The 17,460-nt window shown below is 34.7% G+C and overlaps 1 protein-coding gene across 10 annotated transcripts in view; it reads left to right on the top strand.

Annotated features, from left to right (window-relative positions):
- The window catches only part of TBC1D5 (TBC1 domain family member 5), a 578,936-nt gene that overhangs the window by 431,543 nt on the left and 129,933 nt on the right, over positions 1–17,460 (top strand). For all 10 annotated transcript variants that reach the window (XM_079115504.1, XM_079115505.1, XM_079115503.1 and 7 more), the window contains one exon: positions 5,207–5,349. In XM_079115504.1, the coding sequence (XP_078971630.1) occupies positions 5,207–5,349 (143 nt within the window). The remainder of the gene's footprint in view (positions 1–5,206; positions 5,350–17,460) is intronic.

Below are 17,460 nucleotides of genomic sequence, written 5' to 3' on the forward strand. Positions count from 1 at the left end.
ATTCATTGGCAGTAGTGACTTCTAAGAAATTTTTTCTAGAAGATATCCAGTATCTCCCTTGTGGTGGAGCCCAAGTAAGTAACAGGGTAGAGAGGTTTCTTCTCAGAGAATTTTATCCCCTTAGTCCTCTCCAGGCAAAACTTAGATTCCATCTGCACGGTACTTGGAAAGGACAGGGGGATTCTTAGAGTGCATCCTGTTCATACAACTATATTGGACCATTACCATCTTTCATTAACTTTATTTGAATCTACTGGTAAATCAAACATGCTAAAATTACTCTTTGAAATGCCATACTTATAATAACAGGCATAGATCTAAAAAGAGGTTGGTGCCTGTATAAAAACATTTAAGGGTTATACAGCCTTAAAAGACCGTGGTCATCTTCTTTATCCAACATCTTCATGAGCTGCTTGTATCTCTGGAAAAACATAGATACATAAGGCTGTACTTTATATTCAGAGTATTTTTGCAAAGGGCGTGTTACATTTGTTCTGACAAAACAGCTTCAAACACTTACCAAGAATAAATTACAGTAGGAATGGGTGATAATTATTAGGAACTTATTTTTGGAATAAGAAACCTTCCTTAATAAAGGGCTATGTACTGCCCTCTGAAAGGAACTGAGAATTTTCCTCAAAGTCAAAATACACTTTAACAGTGCAAGTACGTACGCTTTGGGGGTTAAATTAGATTTAACATGTCTTCCCTTAAGGTCAAATCCAAATTGGGCTCAACCCATCAATTACAAGGAACATTAGAAAGTAAGTCTGAAATCTTTAAACACAGTCACTTGATGTTTCTGATCTTTTTTTTTTTTTTTTTTTTAAGCAGAGTTTAATGGGCTTAAAGGATTCAAATCTTTACAAGTCATGCATATTCCAAATATTTTTAAAAGGACCTGTTTGAAATAGTTGATAAAAACTTTACTAAGCAGGTCAGGCATCTTCCAGGAATGTACTGTGTAATAGTACCCTTCCAAGAATAAGATGTGCAAAATCAGAACAAAGTTAACTTATTTGGCCTTCCATCTTTTTGTGAAGTTCCTCTCTAAAGAAGTTAAAGTTAAGAATGTCTTGTGACCTTCATTATAATAAAAGCAATATTTTGTTCTAATTTTGGCTATTCTCACAGTTAGTTTAAAGGAACACTCACGATTAATTAGTTTGAAAACAAGAAATACAAAGAAACCCAACATAAAAAGAGCCTAAATTCATCCCAGGTGGTAGGTGCTCAACCTCACAGCAACATTTTTGACTTGGCTTTTATTTTTTCCTAATACTAACAGAATTTGGATTCTGTGTTTATTCCATACCAGGCATTGATTATTTAAAAATTAATTGTTAGCTCTGAAAGGAAGTGAACAGAAAGCAAAACCTAAAATTAACTTCATTGAGCAAAAATCTAACAATGCTCTGTTGTTTTCAAAAATGCTTAGCAAATGCTGTCATTTTGTGATCACAAGTTACTTGACATGCCCTTCTGATGTTTGTTAAATTAAATTGAATATAGCTTTCCTGCATTACTTGTTCTTGTAAGATTGCTATATTGACACTAAGCACCATTAAAAGAAAAGGGAAGTGAAGGTCTAGGATTTAAATTTCTCCTTATATAACCCACTATAGCCATGTTGGACCAATGCTATGTTTATGGAAACATAATTGATCATTTTTATAAAGTGGTAAAAGTTGACTTCTTATGGTGTTTCTGTGGGTCATTTACTACACAATAACACCATCAGTAGTTACTGATCTCCTGGGAATAGCAGCTTAGTTATACAGAAATTTAAAATAGAGAATCATGGTATAAGTGCAAACATAGAAACTGCCCTGTCTTTGAGTGGCTTATTATTAACTTTAATACTTCAGATAATTTTTTTGTTTGTGCAGATTTTAATTACTGCATAGGTCTGGTAAAATAGGAATCACTGTGTTATCACAAGTGATAAAATATATAGCATTGCATTCTGCAGGTGTAACATACATAAAGCAATTAAACTGGAGCTATCTTTAAGAGCAAAAGAAAGGTTTAATGCTATCCTTAAGTGTAACTTTAACTCTCACTAAATATTTTTAACTGCAATAAAAGCATGTTAATTGTAGGAGTGACTTTTTTTAAGACCCCATTTCTTGGAGTAAATTTTCCTTTCTAAGAATACAAAAGCTTCCTGAAATAATTTCTATTCGTAACTCATTCCATAATACACTGAATTTTTCCTTGGCTTTTAAATAAGCTCAATGAAGAAAAGCCCAAAATAGCACAGGAAATTTTTTTATGCTGTGAATATATGTATGAACTAAATCCAGTTGAGATTTAAATGATTAAATTATTGATATCATTGTTGGTCCCACAGCATTCTATTAGTCATATGGTTTTTCTTAAATATTTTGAGAATTTGACCTTAATTTTGGCATAATTGCATATAAAATAGAGGAAACAGTATTTTAATTTAAAACATCCTAGTATAGACAAATTATAAATACTAATATAAAAATAACATGGTAGGCATTTAATAATAAATTATTTTTTAATGTGGTCCCCCCCCACTTCCTGAATTATTTTTGTGCCACCATTAGCAAGATCAATGCATGTTCTTCCAATTTAGCTACACCTTTCCTTCTCAGTAAAGTGACAGGTGGCTTTACAGTGCATTTAACAAGACCTTGGTAAACAACAGCTAGAGCACTTAGTGAAGTGTATAGAGCTCTTTACAAAAAACTTCCTAGATTCCCCTTCCTCTTATCTTCTTACTACTAGTACTCTTTCTCTCTCTCTCTCTCTCTCTCTCTCTCTCTCTCTCTCTCTCTCTCTCTCTCTCTCACACACACACACACACACACACACACACACACACACACACACACACAGATTTAGGCCTTGCCCTGGAATTATGTAGCAGTGTATTTGGCAAGGTAAAACTTTAAAAGTGAAGCAATGTGAAACAATCACAAAGCAGCACATCACAGATTACACATTAAATATAAAAATACTAGAGTCCTGCATTTTGTGTAGTTTCGAAAATGTTAAGCATATGAACAGTTGGACACAGGGAAAAATCAGAAACGTTGAGTTCAGTGTAAATTACCAGCGTTTGCAATTGCCCTTTTGACAGTACTGCAGTGAAAGTCGCTGCTTGGCATGTTATCTGTCGGCTCATTTTTAAAGCTAAGCTAATACAACCCTAATCAGCAGGAAGATTGCAAGAGAAGTTTGAGCAAAAACTGGGCATTTGATTATAAAAATCATAGGTATATAAATCATTTCTAAAAACAAAAACTACTTTCTTTTTTTGCTCTTTAAGCACTATCTGTGATGAAACCAAAATGTTATTGCCCATAAGAAAATGACAAGTATTTGAACTATAAGGAAGACTGGAAACTATAGCAATTCTCATCTGTTGTTATGTATCAACTTCCATTTGTTTTATTCTTGGTGCAATTTTGTTTCATTTGTGTCAATTGAATAATTTTAAGTAACCTCATTCTAAACATTTTAGTCATTTAAGAATTCATTTATATAATATATATATATCAATTAAAAATCCTTTTCACGAGTACCCAAGATGGTTTCATCCATGTACTATTTTGCTTTGCCCGTATCTGTTTCCCCGATACTCTTTGCAGTTCTGGTTAACTCTTTGTAATTGAGAAGAGCAACCTATTTAATTTAGAAATATTTTTGTTCTTGGAATAGTAAATATTAGCATTTGTAATTTAAAAGAATTAGAATGGTGTGAAGAATTAATTTTTTCTTAAACCACATAAACACAAGCATATTTGACAAAAATATATAAATTTTAAGTTAGTCACCCATCATTTTAGCATATAATATAATTTGAAAGATAAATGAAAATGATAGAAGAGGTAACATTTTTTAAAAAATAAGTATTACTTGGGTGTTTTATCCCTGAAAAATACAGTAATTGATGTAGTTGAAAAACTGCAGGCTAATTAGTCTGTTGACTGATTTTATGATATTAATTAATAGAACTTAAGTAGTTGATGATGTAATTTCTACTAATTAAACTGAAATATATATGTATGATTTATACACTATTTTTCACAACTGTGATTCCTCCTTAAATATAATACTCCCAGAGAAAAGCATTTGATTTTTTTTCTTTTTTCCTCACTGTAACCCCAGAGATGGTTATACTTATTTTCAAATTTTATAAAGAAGTAATTATCTCTTAGCTAAATTATGAACAATTTCTTCTATTCTGCATTACTTGATAGCACTAGAGATTTGGAACATCTAATTCTTTGCTATGTGCCAGAATCACAAAATTCTAACTGAAGTATCTAACCAAAAGGCTTGTAAGAGAAGTGTAGCAATATTATATAAAATTTGAAGTAAATGAATAAAAGCATACCAGATTGAATTATTATTTTTGTTGTAAGCATTAGATATGAATTGCTTAGTTAGCATTTATTTAAAGTATAAACTGTCACTATTTATGTAATACAATTATAAACAAAGTTATATTGCTGTTTTTGTCTATTCTGTGACATATTCATTTACTTGGCCATAGAAATCAACATGAAAAGCTCCCCTAGAAAGAAAATATATCTATTCTAAACCTAAAAAATTAAGTATATTTATATTTTCATTTTAAATAACTATGTACTTTACAAAACAATGTACAGGAATACTAATTTTCCCCTGCATATAATTTTAAATGAATATTTTAAACAAGAGTACCATGCAAGAATGTAGTTTTATAAGTTTGGCTATAGTAATTTGTCATCATACAAATGCTTACAAAAGCTTAAGTTACAAAAAAGTAGTAAAGATTATGAAATTTGGGGAAATCATATTTTTAACTTACAACTTTACAGATGAGGCAACTATTTGACCACTGTGTATTCATTTTTCTGTTTTCTTTTTGAAGATTTGTGGTTTCTATTAAATATGAAAAATTTCTACCCTTTTCAAACATGTTTGTATTTTATACATACATAAAGTGTAATTTATAGCCTAGGATAGAATTGTAAATTTATTTTAAATGCTTAAAACTTAGATTTTACTATATTATATTTTTACATGTTTGCTCAAAACTTGAATTTTACTGTAATATATCTTTGACGTGTATTTGCTCACAGTATTCAATTAGTAAATCATAAATCTTTTCACAATTACATGAGAAAATGATCACTTTTTCATTCCTCTCAAAAGTACTGTTTTATAAATTTTTGTTTCTCTGCAGGCGGTGGGTGCGGTTGCTGTTTGGCAGAGAGTTCCCTCTGCAGGATCTCCTGGTGGTCTGGGATGCCTTGTTTGCAGATGGCCTCAGCCTGAGTTTAGTCGACTATATCTTCATAGCCATGTTACTCTACATTCGGGATGCTTGTAAGTATTAGGACCTTGCCTGTATTTGACTAGGGGGCTTTGATTTTTCAACAGTGGGTTGTTTTTTTTTTTTTTTTTTTTTTTTTTTTTTTGCCTTTTAAATATACTTTATATTTTCCTATTAATTTACATATACGTAAATTTTTACAATTGGTGATATATCAGTATTTCTAAGGAAAATTGTAAACATCTCTTATCAGTAGCCCATTATATTTTCAGAGTTGTGGGTGATTTTTATCCTGAAAGAATTGAAATATTCTTTAGAACCATTTTTCTAAAGACCACTCTTGCTTTAATCTTCTTGTTCCACACATTTGTGAAATTCATGTAAAAAGCCCGTATTTCAGATATGTTTAGAGCTCCACCTTCTGACATGTAGTAGTATTCAAGAATGTTTATCTGAAAGTTGGAACTGTTTTTATAGTATCATCACCTTGCCAATAAAAAAAAAAATAGAATATTTAACTTCTTCCCAGTTAAATTTTATAAAAATTTATTCCCCAGTGTAGTGTCTAATGGTAGATGCATTCACATCACCTGAGATCTACCTAAGGGTGCTTACCATAGCCAGAAAGCCAGTGCCTACCCTCACGAATGCTCTGATAGTTCTCATCATGAATAAAGTATCAGAGCATGTTTTAAATTTCACAGTAACTCAAATTATTTTTCTTTTTAAGAATAATCACAATTCACAGAACAAGATTTATAAGCCAAAATTAGGAAAGATTGCACAAAGTAATGTGATCAAATTAGGAAATAGAAAGTTATGGTTAAGAGCAGAACTTTGTCAGAAAAACATATACCATTTGGAGTTTTTCTGTATCATGACTGTTAACTTGCTATATGGCTTTCTTTCTTTGTTCATTGGATACCACTTATGCCAGATGCTCTTGTTATGCCTCTGGTAACACTAATATTCTTTAAAATTTTTAGATTATACATTTGTAATTCCCTCAAAATTACTTAGATTAAATAAGTGAGAGGAGCACCACATTTTATCCAGAAATTGAACTTTTTCCTGTGCCTTAAAGGTCAATAGTTTGGGTTTTGACAGACAGAGTAAGAATTCCTTCTTTCAGAGTGGAGCTAATCATGTAAGAACATGGAAATCACAAGAGGAGACACCTGGAAAGTAGCTGAGGCTGATTGGATAGATGTGATGGATACTAGATTTTTAGATATTCAATACTAATCTCCCTTTGAAAGCTGTATGTTTTTAAGACTATAAGTAATAAAAAACAAAAGGAATGAGAAAAGTGTTAGAAAAAAACACTTGGATAATATTTTTATAAAACTTTCCACATCAAACAACTCTTGAAATGTTTCTGATTTTCTGTAAATCATTTAAATGATTTAAATAATTAAATAATGCCCATAACATAATAAATTCCCAACATATATTTGCTCAGAAACTGAATAAAAATTCTTTCCTTTCTGAAAAAAAAAAAATTAAGTTGGTCTTTTTGTAACTCTGGCACAATACTCATATATATATACATATACATATATATATATATTTAAGCATATTATCTCCTCTACTAAGATCTATTTTTTATTTTATAGAACATGACCAATTTTGGGCAGCTGAAGCCCTTACACATTTTAAATCTTTCCATTGATGATTTTATAAATCATGGGCACATGTGGAAAAGTGCAGAAATGAGGTTGTTTATTCATATGAATATTCAGTCAAACTTAGTTTAATTTTGTCAACTGAAGCCATAATAGTAGATGTTGTCTTCTAAAGATAGAGTGAATAATTTATTAGGTATTTATGATTACTATTGTCTTGAAGAAGCTTATCAACTATTAGAGAAGAATGACATAAATAATTTCAGATGAAAATGTCTGATGCTGTGGTTGAGAGGAAAGGTAGTATGAAAATTTACAGAGAGGCACTGCTGGTCCTCTGGGCCAGGGGTGATTGAGTAGAGAAAATGTTACAGGTACTGGCAAGCCCAATAAGGTGATCTGTGTTCCAGGCTAAAAGAACAGCATCCACACGGGACTGGAAGTGAGAAGCCACTTAGTGGAGTGGGGGCAGGGGTGTTTCTCCAAGCTATTTGGGATTATTAGAGTGCAAAAGGAGTGAACAAGTGAGGTTAGAGACTAAAGAGGTGAACAGGAGGAATCATGATAAAAGTCTTTAGCCTGAATTGACTTATTGAAAGGTTCAAAATAGAAGTAGTGTGATCACTTTTAGATCACTCTAGCAACAACATGGAAAATGAAGAAGATAGGATTAGAACAAGGTCAGATAAAAGGTTATAAGAGTAGTTCCGGAGAAACAGTGAATGCAGAAATGTTAGGAGATAGGTAAGTGAGAATGGGAAATCTGTAACAATCCCCTGATTAGAGGTTTCAGTCACTGGATCATTGTGTAGAAAATATAAGGATCAACAGGTTTTAGGAATATAAATGATGAATTGTTTTGTCCAAGCTGAGTTTGAGATACCTATGAGAAATCATAATCTGAAGATTTGAAAAATAAAGTCCAATGTCATTATCAAGGCTATTGGTTGAGTTTTGTAAATGATTTACAGGTATTTGTTAGTCAAGACTATAACAGTCAATGCCATCAGTCTCCTAAGAAAAGAGTGACCATATATCCTAGTTTGTTTGGGGTAATCTTGGTTTGCATCTGCCACCCCAGAGTGTTAATTATTAATACTGTCCTCCTCTAATCACAAAGGTATCCCATTAGGATCATAAAAATGTTATGGTTACCCAACTTAAATTGGGTACATAGAGAAAGAGAACATGGACAAAGGTGGACCTCTACCCTCAGCATCAGTATTAAAGGAGCACTAGAAGAGAAAGAGCCAAGGAAGTACTTATAGTGTAACCTCAAAGGACTGTGCAGTGTGAGCCAAGAAGGTGGAAGAGATTAGTAATGTAAGGCAGAAAAAGTCCACTCAGATTTGGCACTCTGGAGCATGGTCACTGGGTACATTTGCTGGAGTGGAATAAAGTGATAGAGCAGAAGGTGGATTTTAGGAGGTCAAAGAGTGACTGGACAATTAAGAAGTAAGGGATCTATTCTTCAACTTTATATTGTTGTTTTAGATATGCATTATTGTTTCATCTAAAAAGATGACCAAGAAAGCAAGAATTTAGAGATAGTATGTACAGAGTAATCTTTAAAGAAGGGAAGAAGAACAGGCACCAAAGATACATCTAGAAGGCAACTCAGGGATGAAGGAAGTTGTCCTTAGAATGAAGGAATACAGTAGAGTTGGGGGTGGTGGCAGACAGGTTTACTTCTCAACCTAGTCAGTTTCTCCTTCAAGAGTCAGTACTAGTGTTTCCCTCTTTTTAAATTTTTTGTTTGTTTGTTTTAAAATTTTTTGTGATACTGTGGATCTAACCCAGGTCCTGGCACATGCTAGGCAAGTGCTTTACCACTGAGCTACATCCCCAGCCCTTTTAATTTTGAGATAGGATCTGGCTACATTGCCTTATCATCCTCCTTATCCTCAGTAGCTAGGGCCACCACACCTGGATTTCCTCTCCTTTAACATGGATGAAATCTAAAAAATAGAAATTATCTTTTGTTTTTATTTTTATTTTTTACAGACGCATTTTGCTTCATTATACACAAATAGGGTACATCTTTTTATTTCTATGATTGTACACCATGTAGATTCATACCATTTGTGTAATCGTACATGTACATAGGGTAATGATGTCTGTCTCATTCCACAGTTTTTCATACCCCCCTCATTTTGTTCTACATAATCTAAAGTTCTTCCATTCTTCTCTCACTCCCCACCATTTGTTTTTATTTTTCTATTTGTTTTCTCTTCTTCACACTCACCCCACCCTACCCTATTCCACAGTGAGAAACTGGATTTTATTCATCTTGGTTTCCCTACTGTGCACCAGCATCTATAACAGGGTCCAGTACATAGTAAACTTTCAAACAAATATTTTTTAAAATAAAATAATTGAAACAAGGGCCCAGAGGCAATAGAAGAGAATTAGAAGACTGACAGTAGAACGGGAATGAAAAACTGGTGCAGATTCATGAAGGAAGCACTAGGCTGGATTCAGAAACAGATCAGTTTATATGTGAAGGATATTAAAAAATGGGAGGAATCCCATGTCATCTTCTGGGAATGAGGCAGAGTAGAGTTAGGGCTTTGTGGGGACTAATTGGGAGAAGTGGTAAATATGACTGACAAGGACTAGGACAAGCCTGGAGTAGCGGCTGAAGATCTTCCAGTGATAAGCAGAGGGCAGTGGCACCAGACCTCAAGGTGGTGGTTTTCCCAGCATGCTAAGAAGTTGGAGTGAGATAAAAATTAGATTGGAATGCAGGTTTCGAGTTAGGTTTACTTTCAAATGAATTAGGCAGAACTGAGGGAAGGGAGGAATAGAGGGTGTTGAAGACATTTTAAGATGGTACTTCAGGATAGATAAGTAGGGAAGCACAGTCAGGAGACCACTCGGAAGAATTTAGAGTATCAAGGGGTTGGAGAGAGGGCAGAAGAGAAGTGAAAGCATAAAGAGTGTGGTCAAGGAATGGTTGTAGATGTGGTCAATATGTTTGAAGTGAGTAAAAGGTGAAGTAAGTCACTCAAGATCAAGGGATTTTGAGGAAGGTGAAATTTTTGTTCCACCTGTAAACTAGTCTTATTTCTGTAACCATGGTTCTCCATGAACATTTCACCAAGAATCATGAATGTGAAAAGATGATATAGAAAAAATTTTAAAGAATCAGTCACCAAAACCTCAAACAAATGCATGAAGCATGACCAAGAAAAAAAAAATGTATTCAATCATTTATTCAAAGAACCAGCAGTTTAACCAGTATTTATTGAGTTCTTGCTATTTGCCAGCCATCATTGTACATGGATGAAGTGATATGTAGATGCATGATGAATGTACAGATGTATGACATGAACTTCAATGGAAGAGGGATTTTTATGGGAAGATAGAAAGCAAGGTTTGGAAGCAGAATTGGAGCAAGGTGGTCCCCCACCTCACCTATGGAGGTCACAGGGAAACCAGTTGCATACAGGAGAGCTAGGCTTACAGGGAAGGACTTTGTTCCTCAGAGGAGGATCATGACGAGCAGCAGGAGGACAAGGATACAAAACAGGATTGGAGAAAGGGCAGGAGAGGGCAGTACTAATTAGATGAATGTACATTTTAGGCCATAGTCAAGAACCAGGGGTAAAGAAGACAAGTTTTCAGCCTCATCATTAAAACAAAAACAATCAAAAAACATTAGTTTCAAGGTTTTATTTCATGTCAGTATATTCTGACTCATGGTGCTCAACTCTGAAATCCAGAGTGGTGTTCAGTTATACCCAATAATTTCAGGATCATTCATTTAAATATTCTTCAGTGAATATTATGTGGTTCAGTATATTATATGTATTCTTTTGAAGCTATCTTGGTAGCTCAGGGAATGTTTCACTTGAGGAAACTGAAAGAGCCTACTTCAGTGATGGCATTCCTTCCTTTAGCCCCATACCTCCTATGGATTCAGTGGGTGGGCTTCAGAAGTCTATCATCATCCTGATGTTCTTGTACAAAATATTGCACGTTTTTCTGGTGCAAGGGTGTATAGTTTCATCAGTTTTTTAAATGAATATGTCACTTAAAAAACTGAAGATTCAGTACAGTTAGACTAAGATTTCAATTTTACATGTATGGATAATTAGACCTGTTATGGGTTGAATTGTATCCCCCAAATGATACATTTAAGTCCTAACTCCTGGTATTTCAGAATGTGAGCTAATTCCCAATAGATTATTGGAGATATAATTAGTCAAGATGAAGTCTTGCTGGAGGTATGGCAGGCCTCTTAATCTAATATAACTCATGTCCTTATAAGAAGAAGAAAATTTGGACACAGGCATGCAGAGAAGGAAGATGATGTGCAGACAGACAGGAAAAAGAACACCACGTGAAGACAGAGGCACAGTTTGGAGTGGTATATCTGCAAGAAATGACAAGGATGTTCAGTTATTATAGAAGCCAGGAGAAAGGTACAACATGGATTATCCCTCTTAGCGCCAGGAAGAAACCTACCCTGCCATAACAGAAGCCAGAAAAGGCAGGGAAGGATTCTCCCCTACAAATTTCTGAGGGTGAATGGTTCTATCACTTTCTTGATTCCAGACTTTTATCCTCCAGAATGTGAGAAAATAAATTTGTTTTTTAAACCACCCTGCCTTCTGTCAATACTTAACTGAATTCTATGGATTAAAGTTAAATACAAAAATTAAAATCAAAGGCTAGGAATATAGCTCAGTTGGTAGAGTGCTTGCCTCATAAGCACAAGACTCTGGGTTCAATCCTCAGCCACCACAAAAAATAAAATAAAAAATAAAAATCAAGAGATAAAGATATAATGTGTCAATAATCATGACATTATCTTGAGCTGTTATACTATAAAAGTTTATGAACAGCTATACTCTCATCAGAGTATAGTTAGTCCAGGCTGTTTGTCATTCCTGTGATTCCTTCCTTCTCCTCCCTTCATCTATCTAAATCTTTCTTCTATTTTCAGATTTAAGATGTTTTTTCCAAAACCGTTCCCCATGGTTCTAGCCCTCATTGATCTCCCACTTTCATAGTTCTGTAGAGTTTAATTAATATAGCACTCACTTTTACTCCATCCCACATGGTTCCTCAGTTATTGTGGGTATTGGTCCTATCTTCTAAGTAGATTGTAAGCTTACTTAGTACCAGAACCACCTGTTGCCATTCTTCCCTATCCCTCAGAGCATCTGAAGCTCTTCATCTGCCCAGTTAATCTTGAGGTAGCATCAGGTCAAAGGCACTCTGGAGATTTGGGGGTGGATTTGTGTGCAGTGATTGCAGAAAAGACAGGTGCCATTCTAATTTTTGGAATAACAAGTCAAATAAATAATGATTTTTTAAATATACTTTTGACATGACTTATTCAAAACCATTGACTACTTTTAAATTATCTAAAATTTTCCATTTTTAGTTGATTTAAATTTTTAATTTGTTTGACTAGTCTCAAAATAAAACATTTTCTAATTTGTAATGTAACATGTCTTTGTCTTGTAAACTGCATTATAATAGCTAAAATGCTATAATCAAATCCATGTAACTGTCAATTTTCTTAATCAGAAAGCACCACTGAAATGTTGTCTTTTTAAATTTTCTCTTCAAACTTTTGTGGATGGAAAAGTTTTCTTCTTGGAATTTCTACCCACTTCCTGCCTTATTTCACTTTGTTAATTAAATTTCATTTTTTCTTCTTCATTTATGTATAATAATTGTACATATCTGCAGGTACATTATGATATTCCTATATGAAGTATACTGATCATATCAGTTACCTGTTTCCCCCTCCTTGAGATGTCTTTATGTGGGGAGCCCTTCAGGCTTCTCTCCTGTCCTCATTTTCCATCCAGCATAAACATGTCACTGCAGGTCACTATGCTGTTGTTCCTCTACTTCCTGTAGGAGTCTCTAGCTATTTCCTGCCCTGGCATGTTGTGGCACTTGTGTCCTTTTCCTGATTTAAGTGTTGTCCTTTTGGATTTCATTTTGGATTTCTGCTTCCTCTTCAGCCACTGTCTATATGCCAGTGTTTCCATCTGTCCTACTCCAGAATTTCTATTTCTCTATTTTATAGTTAAGAGCATGTTTATCATTATACTGACGTCAGAATGCAGTTTATTTAAACTGCAAGTTGAATTTGTCATTTCTAGCAAAGCTTTATCCAACCTCAGTAACTAAAAATAAAGACTCTCTTAAACCACATAATAATGTGTCACTAAGTTACAATAAACCACAAACTGGTGGTCTTATTTTTTTTTAATTTCTTTTTTTAAATTAAAAATCATAAATTTACATAGGGCAATGTTGTTTGATTCATTGTTATTATTTTTCCCTTCCTCCCACCCCTCCCACCCCTCTTTTCCCTCTATAGAGTCCTTCCTTCCTCCATTCTTACCACCCTCCTTATCCCTAACACTAAACCTAACCCTGACACTAACGCTAACTCTTCCTACCTCCCATTATATGTCCTTATCCGCTTATCAGCGAGATCATTCGTCCTTTAGTTTTTTGAGATTGGCTTATCTCACTTAGCATGATATTCTCCAATTTCATCCATTTGCCTGCAAATGCCATAATTTTATCATTCTTCATGGCAGAGTAATATTCCATTGTACATATATGCCACAGTTTCTTTATCCATTCATCAACTGAAGAGCATCTAGGTTGGTTCCACAATCTGGCTATGGTGAATTGAGCAGCTATGAACATTGATGTGGCTGTATCTCTGTAGTATGCTGATTTTAAGTCCTTTGGGTATAGGCCAAGGAGTGGGATAGCTGGGTCAAATGGTGGTTCCATTCCAAGCTTTCTGAGGAATCTCCATACTGCTTTCCAGAGTGGCTGCACTCATTTGCAACCCCACCAGCAATGTATGAGTGTACCTTTTTCCCCACATCCTCACCAACACCTATTGTTGCTTGTGTTCTTGATAATCGCCATTCTAATTGGGGTGAGATGAAATCTGAGGGTGGTTTTGATTTGCATTTCTCTTATTACTAGAGATGTTGAACATTTTTCCATATGTTTGTTGATTGCTTGTAGATCTTCTTGTGAAGTGTCTGTTCATTTCCTTAGCCCATTTGTTGATTGGATTATTTGTATTCTTGATGTAGAGTTTTTTGAGTTCTTTATAGATTCTGGAAATTAGCGCTCTATCTGAAGTGTGAGTGGCAAAGATATTCTCTCACTCTGTAGGTTCTCTCTTCACATTACTGATAGTTTCCTTTGCTGAGAGAAAGCTTTTTAGTTTGAATCCATCCCAGTTGTTGATTCTTGCTTTTATTTCTTGGGCTATGGGAGTCCTGTTAAGGAAGTCTGATCCTGAGCCAAAAAGTTGAAGGTTTAGACCTACTTTTTCTTCTATAAGATGCAGGCTCTCCAGTCTGATTCCGGGGTCCTTGATCCATTTTGAGTTGAGTTTTGTGCAGGGTGAGAGATAGGGGTTTAATTTCATTTGTTGCATATGGTTTTCCAGTTTTCCCAGCACCATCTGTTGAAGAGGCTATCTTTTCTCCATTGCATACTTTTGGCACCTTTGTCTAGTGTGAGAAAATTGTATTTATTTGGGTTTGTGTCCATGTCCTCTATTCTGTACCATTGATCTACCTGTCTATTTTGGTACCAATACCATAGCGTTTTTGTTACTATTGCTTTGTAATAGAGTTGAAGATCTGGTATTGCGATACCCCCTGCTTCGCTCTTTCTACTGAGGATTGCTTTAGCTATTCTGGGTTTCTTATTCTTCCAGATGAATTTCATAATTCCTAGCTCTCTTTCTGTAAGGTAAGTCATTGGGATTTTAATGGGAATTGCATTGAATCTGTATAGCACTTTTGGTAGTATGGCCATTTTGACAATATTAATTCTGCCTATCCAAGAACATGGGAGATCTTTCCATCTTCTAAGGTTTCCTTTAATTTCTTTCTTCAGTGTTCTGTAGTTTTCATTGTAGAGGTCTTTCACCTCTTTTGTGAGATTGATTCCCAAGTATTTTATTTTTTTCGATGCTATTGTGAATGGGGTAGTTTTCCTAATTTCTCTTTCTGAAGATTCATCACTTATGTATAAAAATGCGTTGGATTTATGAGCATTGATCTTGTAACCTGCTACTTTACTGAATTCACTTCTGAGTTCTAAGAGTTTTCTGGTGGAATTTCTGGGTTCCTCTAAATATATCATCATGTCATCAGCGAACAGGGATAGTTTGAGTTCTTCTTTTCCAATTCGTATCCCTTCAATTTCTTTGGTTTGTCTAATTGCTCTGGCTAGAGTCTCAAGAACGATGTTGAATAGAAGTGGTGAAAGAGGGCATCCCTGCCTTGTTCCAGTTTTTAGGGGGAATGCTTTCAGTTTTTCACCATTTAGAATGATATTGGCCATGGGCTTAGCGTAGATGGCCTTTACAATGTTAAGGAATGTTCCCACTATCCCTATTTTTTCTAGTGTTTTGAGCATGAAGGGGTGCTGTATTTCATCAAATGCTTTTTCTCCATCTATTGAAATAATCATGTGATGGTGGTCTTATTTTTAAAGGAGCGTTTAAGCACTTACTGACTGCCAGCTCTCTTTTCTCTAACATAAAATATTGTCTATTTTATGACCACATTAGATAAGGATATTAATACAGTTTACATTACTTTAAGTTACAAATACAGTTTACATTACTTTGTATTTTAGTTTAATAATCTTTTAAAATTTCTCTTACAAAGACATATACCCTGCTACTAGTTCATTGTCTTGGTTTTCTGTTTCCACTTTTTAAGAAATAGCTTTTATTTTGAAAGAGAAGTTTTAGGTTCATAGCAAAATGGAGCAGAAAGTACAGTTCCCATATACTCTCTCCCATCACATACCACAGCCTCTTCTGTCAACATGTCAAAGCAGAATGATAATTTGTTGCAGGTCTCTGAAACTGCATTGACATTATCATCCAAAGTCCATAGTGTACATTAGCCTTTGTCTTGGTGCCTGTACCAGTCATTGCTATAACACAATACCACATACTACTTGTGAAATAGTTTATTTTGGCTCCTAGTTCTGGAGGTTCAAGTCAAAGATCAGGCAGCTCCGTGGGTTTGGTCCTCTAGTGATGGCAGCACACTGTGACTGGACTTCATGGCAGGAGCACATGTAAGAGCAAATATCATATCATGGGACAGGAATAAAAGTAAGGATGGACTAAGTTCTACAAACCCTTTTGAGAACACACACCCAACACATACAAACTGACCTAAAGACCTACCACCAGACCCTATGTCCTCCAGGTCAACAGTGCCTGTACTACCTTTATTCCAGGTACCAAGATTTTATAAATGGCATGTATTCACCATTATAGTATACAGAGTAATTTCACTGCCCTAAAATTTGTGTGCACTGCCTATTCGTCCCTCTTTCCCTAAACCCCTATAAATTACTGATCTTTTTACTCTATACATTTGCCTTTTCCAGAATGTCATGTTGTTAAGATAGTAGTGTGTGACCTTTTCAGAATGCCTTCTTCATTTAGTAATATGCATTTAAGTTTTCTCTATGTCTTCTTATGGCTTGATAGTTTATTTTTAGCTCTGTTGTTTGGATATATCACAGTGTCTTTATCCATTCCCCTGCTACAGGTCATCTTGGAATTCCCAGCATAGAAGTAAGACCTTCACCTACTTTCTCCCTCCACATCCCCATTTCTCCTCAACACCCTGCTGTTGCAGCCACTCAGTATCTTGCCTCTATTTGCTTTCCATGTTGTTGACTGACACTCCCACTGACCTCAGAGTCTTCTATTTTAGAAGTTGGCATAGCCCGAGGATGTGCCACTATTATCAGTCCAATCTTCTGTTGTAGTTAGTGTTGTGCTTCTCATACTGGTATACGAAGAAAGGAGAAGCTGAAACTGTGTCTTAATTCTTTTCATGTCATTAGAACTCAGTATTTGAAACAAAACAGGTGATCAATGAAGGTTTGTTGAATGAGTGGGTACACAAATCTAATGAGGAGAAGGATATTATCAATAATTTTCAAATTTTCAATACTTCAACAATTTCTACTGACAATTGAAATTTCTGAGTAAGGTATTAAAACCCAGTAAGCACAATGATGTAAAATGTACCCATTTGTGTCTGTATTCAGATTTAATTAATACCTGAGGTATGGTTTACTTTCCTTGGATGAAGAATTAAGAGAGGCAGATCTCTGAATCAGGTTTACTATCTCTTTTCTAAATCTTAAAATCCACCAAAAATTTTCAGGCTTTATTTCCATGACATTTTACCAATTGGGAATAATAGAAGTTTGGGCTCTGATTCTGAGTATATTTCTATAATTATTACCTTAGTGTTAATAATTTGTGTTAAAAGATTTTACTTTTACACTATATTATCTCATTTTATTCCCTCAGTGGGTAAGGAGACAGAGAAGGTAGAGAAAACTGTAGCCTCTTCATAACTGGTCCCAGGAACACTCTTGGAGCTACATACTGTCATTCTGATTTTCCTAGTACAGTGCTTATTATGGTTAAGGTATTAGGTGTCCCCCAAAAGCTCATGTGTAAGATGATGCAAGGATTTTCAG

This window comes from Sciurus vulgaris (genome assembly GCF_902686455.1).
Source record: "Sciurus vulgaris genome assembly, chromosome: 16".
In the NCBI taxonomy this organism is placed as follows: Eukaryota; Metazoa; Chordata; class Mammalia; order Rodentia; family Sciuridae; genus Sciurus; species Sciurus vulgaris.